Source organism: Rhamphochromis sp. 'chilingali' (assembly GCF_963969265.1).
Source record: "Rhamphochromis sp. 'chilingali' genome assembly, chromosome: 16".
NCBI classification, from domain to species: Eukaryota; Metazoa; Chordata; class Actinopteri; order Cichliformes; family Cichlidae; genus Rhamphochromis; species Rhamphochromis sp. 'chilingali'.
The window spans coordinates 16,868,346-16,877,698 of NC_137943.1; the positions used below are offsets into that span (position 1 = coordinate 16,868,346).

Below are 9,353 nucleotides of genomic sequence, written 5' to 3' on the forward strand. Positions count from 1 at the left end.
GGCACGGACGGTCTCAGTTGTTGTGTCCTTGGGCAACAACAACTTTTCACCTACCGCCTACTGGTGATGGCCAGAGGGGCCCGATGTGGCAGCCTCGCTTCTGTCAGTCTGCCCCAGGGCAGCTGTGGCTACAACTGTATCTGCCTCCACCAGTGTGTGAATGTGAGAGTGAATGAATAGTGGAATTGTAAAGCGCTTTGAGGGTCTCGAAAAGCGCTATATAAATGTAATCCATTATTATTAAAGGTGTGCGTTTGGTAATGACTGCTACATGAGTCATTCGTTAAAAATGCCATTCGTTTCAACAAAACCCATACATTTCTCAACTTTAGTGCACTGTCAATATAAAAACGCAACAATAAACTGAAGTCATTTTCAATAAACTTTATTTTTGTCCCATTTTTCCCCCAAAATACATTACAAAAAAAGTGATCGGAATTGAACGTTTACTTGTGTCAAGACCGGAACATTTGCACAATAAATAAAAAACTATGTATAAATAAAAAATAAATAAACACGACATTATGTGCCAAAAAAATAAAGACTCTTCTGAATTGGCAGATGGCTTTCACAATGTTGAGTTTTCTGAAAACACATGTACATAATACTTGCATTCCAGGTCACAGTTTTTAGGATACAACTCTGGGTCAAGAAAGCAATGTAAACCGATCAGGATTACAGTACAGTACAGTACGACAGAGTACAATGTTTTCATTTTTTCCCCCTTAGTAGATATTATTGGAATATATACTTCTAACAGTTGTTCTAAAAGCTTATACCAGGTAGTGAGAGTGTAGTGCTATTGGACTTACTTTTAAACTTGGTGCAAAGTCCAAAAGTAAATCCCACCTGTAAAACCCATCTCAATCTTGTTTGTAGCCAGCTTGACATTCACAAAGGGCTGTTATTGCACTAAACGGGCATCCCTCAGAAAGGCACTTTTACCCCCCTTTCCCCCACCCCATTATCCAACCAACAGTTCAGCTTCCCAGCACGTGTGGAGCGCACATTCACCTACTGTGTGTGAATTTTAAAAAGTTGAATCGTTTTTTTTCCCTTTTTAAAAACAAACGGAAAAGTTGAAATGCTTTTTGGTATCTAGATAAAAGCAAATAAAAAAAAAAAGCTAACAAGTGGTAAAAGGCTTTATACGCCTGATGAATTTACAGAAGGGAAAAAAAAAAAAAAAAAGAAAGTGCAAAATTGTGTTTACTCCTGCAGCCCCAGTAGTTTGTTATGCACCACATCAGTGAAATTTGGTTGCAATTTAAAAGAAAAAAAAAAATGATGTTGGAGCAGAAGAAGCAATGACTCCCAAACTTAAGCATCACCATCATCAAATAAGGCCAGGCATATTTGTGCATGTGAGGTCAAGATTGTAGTGTGATCCTATAGCTGGCTCTTTCCATTTTTTAAAACAAATTTGAAAACAAACAAGTGTACACCATGGTACCACAAAAAAAAAAGAAAAAAAAAAAGACAATGAACCAATTGAGGGTTTGGGGGGGGGGGGTCTTTCTCTCTAGTCAAACCATACCTCTTCACAAAGCTTCTTTGCTGAAAGATCAGTTGGAGTGCAAGAGAACGGTGTAAAAGACCTTGCTGCTAAAATACTTTTGGAAATCTGAGCATTTCTGCTGCAGGATTATCTCCATTCTGAGCAAAAGGGACAATTTTAGTGTTGAGAAATGTTTAAGATACCATGCCTGGGTGATGGGCTATCAGGGGAGGCTGAAAGCTGTAGGGTTGGCGGATTTGAAAGGCCCAAGACAAGAAGCAGTGCGTTTGAGTGAGGGAGGATAACTGGGTGGGGTTTTTTTGTTTTGTTTTTTTTGTCTTTTTTTGTTTTGTAGGAATCTGCCGATGAGGGATCCATCATTTCAGGCCATGTATGAGTCTTTATTTTAGGTATCAATAGCTTCCAGGTGGATACCTTTGAGGCTTAGCTGGATAGGCACAACACCTTGAGGCAGATGCTGCTTTGGGCAACTCCCTGACTGCTTGACATTTATCAAAATCAGTCAGTTTGATAAATCAGCTGCCTAGGCACTAAGCCAGACAAGAATATTGCTCAGAGACGTTGAGCATCCTTTTCATCCGTCACGCATATGAACACATTGCCTTGCTTGGCTATGCCTTGAGAAACTGTATCAACCAGTCAGGTTGCCTCTAAGGCATCTGTCACTCGGGTAGCCTGGGAGGCACTGAGCTGTGCTCTCAGGCATCAGTGTGGTGCTGGAGAAGCTGGACCACATATCTAAGGCGGTGCCGTAGCTCAGATGTGCAGCCCATTTCATTCAACATGCTGAGGAGGTACGTGCACGAGGCACGTTCCCGACTGATATAGGTGAGCAGGTAGGCGTCGTCAGAAGACTTGCACAGGATGATTTTGGTGTGGTCTGTGTAGAAGTTAACCTAAAAAAAAAGAAAAAAAAAGAAAAGGAGAATTATAATCCAGCTGCTTTGAAAAAGTAGTTATGTAGACTCAGTGTCCCATGACTGGTTTTATTAATTTAATTATACAAACCTGTAGAGTATCATTATTGAAGAGCATGACAAGAGCATGGTCAGTCTTCACCCACTGGAGGAGCAGAGGAGGAGGAGCTGAGACATGTTCCTGACAATGCAGATCTCCACCCTGAGGAGGACAGAAATTATTTAGTTTCATTTGCATGAGGTCATAATCTCTTCAAGTGCCCTTTAACAGGTTTATGAAGGCACAAATCCTGGCTTACAGTTGTCATTAAATGCAAGTCAGTCACTCTAAGTAATGGCTGAAAACTAATAGGTGCTTTCCTACCTCCATTAGGTTCTCCTCCATGTAGTTAGCCATTAGTTCAACTATTTGTTTCTGGTTGCGCAGCTGCTCAGGTAGAGAGTTTGAAGGGAAGCTGAAGTGTTTGTTGTTGGTCAAGCAGTAGTGGACAGTCCTGTTTGGAAGAAGGGGGGGGGAAGTTTAAAAAAAATTGGAAGATGAACTTGACATCTTTTCCATTTACACCATTGAGCCTAGTCACTAAGCAACTGACAATAAGCTCTAAGCACTGTAAATGTTGACATGACATCTTAATCAGTTGATTTTAAAGTACTTACTTGCGCTGGTCACAAAGACTGAGATGTGTTCCCTCATTGAAGAGCACGCCTACGTTTTGGTTTGAGAGCTGGTAGCCAAAGCCATACTTGTTGGAGTAGTCAACCCATTTAGTCACCCACAGGAAGGACTGCGGACTGGACAGGCAGGGTGGATTCCTATTGGCTGAAGAAAAAGATAAATAAAAATAAATAAATAAATAAATAAATATGAGGATTAGTGAAATAATCTTAATTCAAAAAGTCAAAACATTATGTTTCTCTTAACACATATGGTGTGTCTCAAATAAGCAGAATGAGTCAGCAGAAATTCTGAGGATTCAAGGAAAATATCCAGCTAGTTAAATTTAATGATTCTGTTGCATTTTGTAATTGCGGCAAAGAGCAGAAGGACATTTTGCTTGATTTTATTCCTCTTTGGTCCACTCAAGTAATCCCACAAGGACAACAAAAAATAATGGCTGAGCTACAATCTTATGCATAAACATACCTGCAGGCATGGTGGCCAGGCAGTTTGTGAGAACTTTCAGGGCAGAGTCGGCAACAGCTGCAGGGGTCAGCACATCCTCACACGCTGAAGGGAAAAACCAACCAAAACGAGCAAAAATTAGAAACCCTGATTGCAATCAGCCACCACAACAAACACCAAATGTGTGTTCATAAATAACAAACAGAAACTTACGTTCAGTGCTGCTGGCCATGGTGCCCTTAAAAGACCGGGAAATGGACTTTCTGGATTCCTCCTCAGCAGGAGTCTGCTCCAGAGGCACAGAGCTCACCAGCTGACCGGTGGGAGACGTCACCTGAGCAACAACGAAACATGCGATTAGCACATGATGAGTAAGAGCAACAAAGTGAAAGAGCAGTGTGTCACATGCCCGAAAGGGTAACCAGAGATAAAGGGAATGAGCTCCTTTAATCCTTGCATGCACACTTTTGCTGTGTCAGCGCTGAAGCTCATTTATTCAATTTCTGCAACACCTTAGACTAAATGCAGTGCGTCTCGTTGCCACTGCAAGGCGGGGGAACTACTTTCAGCTGCACGGTTTCCCTTTGTACACGTTGCAAGCATGCTGCAAGCTTGACACGTAGTTTCTAATGTCACGTTACCACAAGTGGTGCGCGAGTAGGTTTGTTTTTTCCCGCCGCAAACAGACAAACATGAAAACAAGCTAAAATGAGCACTACTTTCAGAGTACACTTGTACAAATCTATATTCATCTGCGCTTATTAATGACAATCTGGTTCCTCAGGACAGGCTTCTTAAGACAGACAAAGGAAGAGTCATGCATGACAGCAAAAACTGTAGCTCCTTTTTGGCTCTATAAATAAACTAGATGAGCCTGATTGGGGATCGGCCAACTGAGCATCCTGCAATTGTGGCATATACTCTAGGTTCTGTTCAGTCTTTTTAAAACAAATACGTCATGTCGTTACTGAGCAGAGAACATTTACCCCCCCCCCACCCCTAAGTGTGCAGTAAAAGCTTCTTCAGATTCTTCTGATAACAAAGTACCCGAACAAACACCCAGATGAGCTTACTAGAGCTTATCAAGTTTCAAAAGCTACCACCAACAGACTGCTACATTTCTTCTGGTCTGAACTAGTTTTTTTGTCATGCATCTTACATTATTCTGAAGAAAAACAAATTTAAAACAACGCATCTTTAAAAATTAAGACATCTTTTCCACCCCATTTCTTTAACAGTTCCTTTTTCTAGGGCACTTTTACTATTTAAATGAGCATGCTAATGGAAAGCAATTCTCAAATGTAATGGAGGCTGTATGCTATTAAAATATGCATTTTGTGTTTTCTCCAAGCCTTTAGAACGGGTGTAATTGCATGTGAACTGTGTGCATAACTGGCTGGAATTACCCAAATTAAGGTAAACCAGGTCAAAAGTTTCTCACAGAGGAAAGAGAGAGAGAGAAAAAAAGTACCTCGTTGTTTCCCACTGTTTTGTAGCTGATCTGCCGGTTGATGGAACATTTAACGATGCCCGACACCAGCTTGGAAATATCCTTGTCCTCTTTGTCCTCGCATGGAATTTTTTCCACTGTGAAAACACGACACACTGTAGTCACAACAAATATGTTTAAAGGCAGGACTGTTTAAATAAATACAGCAGCTCTTGGATATTCTTAAAACTAAATCTGAAAAACTAACCCCCCCCCCCCATCGCTCGTGCTGCTTGCTCACCTTTTGCTTTCTTCTTTCCAAATAGGCTTTTGGCCATTTTAGTGAAGAATTTCTTGGCAGGGCTGGGAGGGTGTAGCTCTGGCACCATTGTACAGCTGCTGGGGGGAAGTTTGTCAGGAGTGAAACCCTGAGAAAGAGGCAAAGGTGATGCATTAAAAAAAAAAACAAACAAAAAAAAAAAAAAACAGTGAGAAAAAGTGAAGAGGTTGGAGCGTGCCCACTCTGTTCTCAGTTGAGATAACAGATCAAGCACTGACATTTTCACACTCCTTCACCTCGAGAAAAAAATGTCACAACTGTGTTTCGTAACACTGGCAAGAAATTTCCCGAAGGTCAACATACTTTGAAGAATTCGTGGTTGAGGATCTGATCCAGCGTGAGTCTGTCACTGGGATTCTTCTGCAGGATGCCTGAGATGAGTTTCTGAGCAGCAGGGGAAAGCGTGGAGGGCAGGTTGTAGCGAACTTCTTTAATACACTTGTACGTCTCTTTCAAGTCGAGCGTCTCAAAAGGAGGGTTTCCACACATCAGTGTGTACCTGTGAGAGAGCAATCAAGGCAACAGTGAGTCAGCTCAAAAACAAGAGTGAGTGATTTAGAGAAGAAAAAAAAAAAAAAAAAAAAAAGTCCCCACTTTCCCGACCGACTGAGACGAAGTGACGCCAAGGTCAAAATCCCCCCAACACACTCTCTATGAAACCGGGATAGTTCTTATAATCATCTTAAAGTAAAAAGACTCACATGACACATCCGAGGGACCACACGTCAGACTCTGTGCCGTGGCCCTGTCTGTTGAGCACCTCAGGAGCCAAGTAATTGGGAGTCCCACAGATTGTTCTAAGAAAAACAAAACAAGAACCATATATGGGTAAGATGTAATGCTTCAAACATTTAAAACTGGTTTGGTTTCAACATCAGGCATACAGGTAATGTTTGAAATATTTTTTCTGTCACTCTCAGTCTTCTGGTATTCCACAGGAAGCTGTCTAACAGGAATTGAAACTGTGCTCTAAGCGGTACTTTCAACTGTCAGTTGGAAACCGGTTTAGTTAGGTACTTGCAGGAGGAAAGTTGTGGGAGGAAGATTATGCTTAGTAACTGATGTAATGGTTTAGGTTGAGGGTGCTTGTGCTAAAATAGGGCATTAAAAGTCAGATTTTTAAAAGATACATCTGAGATGGGGCTAAAAATACTCATAAAAAAAATTTAAAAAAAAGGTAATATGGAGAGACCTTCGAGAGCTTTGTTTCATTATAACAATCATCATTACAGTCGCATGATCTATGGGCCCCAATAAGCTCATTGGTATCCTCCAGCAGATAAACATTTTAAGCAATTAACTTACTTTTTTCTTTGTTCAACTGTCTCCAGCTTGGCAGCGAGGCCAAAGTCTCCCAGCCGCAACTCCATGTTCTCATTGATGAAAAAGTTCCCTGAAAGAGACAAAAGCATTTGTCTGGTCAGCATTCCACAGATGACACGCATGCTCGTCCAAAGTCACAGATTCCTGGGATGCTTTGTGTATGCGTTAAGCCGCATTTTCAGTCACGTACCTAGTTTGAGATCCCTGTGCAGGATTCCTCTGCTGTGGAGGTACTTGAGGCCGGATATGATCTGTCTGAGGTAATAGCGCACTTCAGGCTCTGTGAGTGTGTGTCTCGCCTTCCAAATGTGTGCCAGGGACTGCAAAGAGAGCAATGAGTGAACCGTCAACCCTGCATCAGTGAGTGGGACTGTACAAACACTGCTAGCACACATGCATCCCTGCAGCTGCATAAAAGAAATCTTTTTTTTTTTTTTTAACATTCACTAGGAAAACAGTAAAAATCTGCCAAGACCCCTTTTGAATATAGCGTGCAAAGCAGCACTGTAGGGTAATACAAGAAATACTGTTAGTGCAAGCAGAACACAAAGCAGCGCAGACTGTTCTAGAGTTCTGAAGTCTCACCTTCCGACTGCACAGCTCGAGGAAGATGTAGATGTTTTCTTGGTCCTCGAAATAGTGGGAGAATTTCACCACATGCTTGTGTGACAGCGTTCTGTGCAGCTCGATCTCGTTCGTAATCTGTCAACATATGACAACTCATCAATCGGTGAAGACGTTTCAATGTCCCAAAAGAAAAAACAACAACCCAGACATTGATTTCCAGTTATGCAAGACACGGGAGACACAAAGATTGGTGATCGTGTACCTTGTCTCTCTGGTGTGGTTTGGACACCCTGCTCTGTGGGATCACCTTCACTGCATACATTTTGTTGTTGGACAGGTCTGTCATCTCATAGCATCGAGCAAAGCCGCCCTTTGGGGGGAAACAAACAGAATGATCAATTTACACAAGCAGCAGGTTTAAAACCCACACACTCAGTCTCAAGGCAAGTCTGACCTGAGGAAAGGTAGCGATGCAGTCAAAACAATTTCAGGAACAATAATCGAGGTAAGATTAAAGACATAAAAATGATTGTCATGACCATAAAACGATCCATCTGATGCCTCAGGCATCTTTTATTGGCTTGTATGCGCAGATATGATGAAAAACATCATCCCCCAGATGCGTTTACTGCCGCTTATACAGACATTTTTTCCCCTTCTCTCCAGGATGTGATCAAGACTACACATGCTCGGGTACATGAAGGATGAGGCAGCCTGAGCTGCTGCATTCATTAACCGTGAAACTGGCGGAGACGTTTCTAGCTCTGCGGCAGGCAGAGGAAGGAAAAAAAAAAAACTGGCTGCAGCACATCGATACGACCAGCAACACGTTGATAAACTCGCTTCCATAGACACTGTTTCAAAAAGCGATGCTGATGCATCATCATCATCATCATGAGGGGCAGAAATTATGCTGTGGTCAGACAAGCGTGTCTTTGGTTTAACGGCAGGCCATTAAAATACGAGAGGGGGCTGTAAACGTTCATCATCGGTGGAGATTTTTTTTTTATTATTTATTTTTTATGGCTAAGCATGTGTGCGCACCGGAGCTGGGCACACCTTGCGTCTGATTCATTCAGCACTGACGAGAACAGCAAGGAGGAGAACGGGGGGGGGGGGGGTATTGGTCACATCCACCACGAGGTCATTCTCTATTCCCGCATCACATCACAAGCACACCTGGAACATGGCTCATAGTGATTTTAAACAGAAAGAGAAAACAAAAAAGGAAAGGGGGGGGAAATAAAACCAGCCCCAAACTGCGGCTAATTAATTCAGATTCTAGATCCATCTGCCTCCTCAGTCAAAACCGACGCAGCGACGCACAGACACATGGAAAAGGAGAAAAGGGGCGAAGAAAAATGTATGAAATGCGCGTACCTTTCCCAAAAGCTTCCCTTTAATGTAGGACCTCCCCGTCTTGAGATCCGTCACAACCTGAGCCAGCTCCGGTTTGGGTTGATCGTGTTTATTCCTGCTGTTTTTCGCCGGGGCAGAAGTCTGTTGGGGTCCACCACGCTCCGGAGCAGGCTTAAATAAATCCGCATTCATGGTGTGGCACGAAATCCGCTGAGCCGCGGTGAAACAGCCGGTACTCATTTATCACAGCGGAATAAACGATCGACTCGTACGTGTCTCCGTCTCGCTTAAATATTTCTTCTTTTTTCCCGTAAAAGTGCCAAGTGCGTCTTCACGGTACGTCCGTCTCTTTCAATTTTATCCAACTGGTGTGGACGAAAGGCGAACCCTGGCTATATAGTGGCACCGACGTCACGGAGTCGTGGGCGGTGCACTGGTGGAGAAACTCCAGATGATTTGCTCAGACAGAAACTCAATCAAAAATTGATGTGGATTTTTTGAGAGGAAATATGAATGAAAGAGCTGATAAAAAAAAGAGTCGCTTGGTTTTGGCTCAAGTCTCTGAGACTGCTGGGAGGCCAGTGACCCGGACAGTGTTTTAACCCTTTATATACAAAAAGCCACTTTATGAAAAGAGTTAAGTAAGCATGTAAGGAGAAAAGAAAGTTTTTAGACTTTTGTAATTTAAAGGAGACTTTGTTAAGAAGAACAAGACTTAAACGCAGGAAAAACCTTTTACTAGGAAAGTATTTCATTAGATATAAGATGGGGCTGGA

The 9,353-nt window shown here is 42.3% G+C and overlaps 1 protein-coding gene across 1 annotated transcript; it reads right to left on the minus strand.

The window, feature by feature from the left end:
* Positions 1–369: 369 nt before the first annotated feature.
* plk3 (polo-like kinase 3) lies at positions 370–8,932 on the minus strand. The gene is made up of 15 exons (XM_080861938.1): positions 8,599–8,932; positions 7,481–7,588; positions 7,237–7,353; positions 6,842–6,971; positions 6,634–6,721; positions 6,030–6,125; positions 5,632–5,827; positions 5,290–5,416; positions 5,031–5,146; positions 3,773–3,893; positions 3,581–3,664; positions 3,094–3,256; positions 2,801–2,930; positions 2,528–2,638; positions 370–2,415 (listed from the first exon to the last, which is right to left on the minus strand). The coding sequence occupies exons 1-15, from the start codon at positions 8,815–8,817 to the stop codon at positions 2,218–2,220; spliced, it is 2,004 nt and encodes a 667-aa protein (XP_080718064.1). The 5' UTR covers positions 8,818–8,932; the 3' UTR covers positions 370–2,217.
* Between the last annotated feature and the right edge of the window lie 421 nt (positions 8,933–9,353).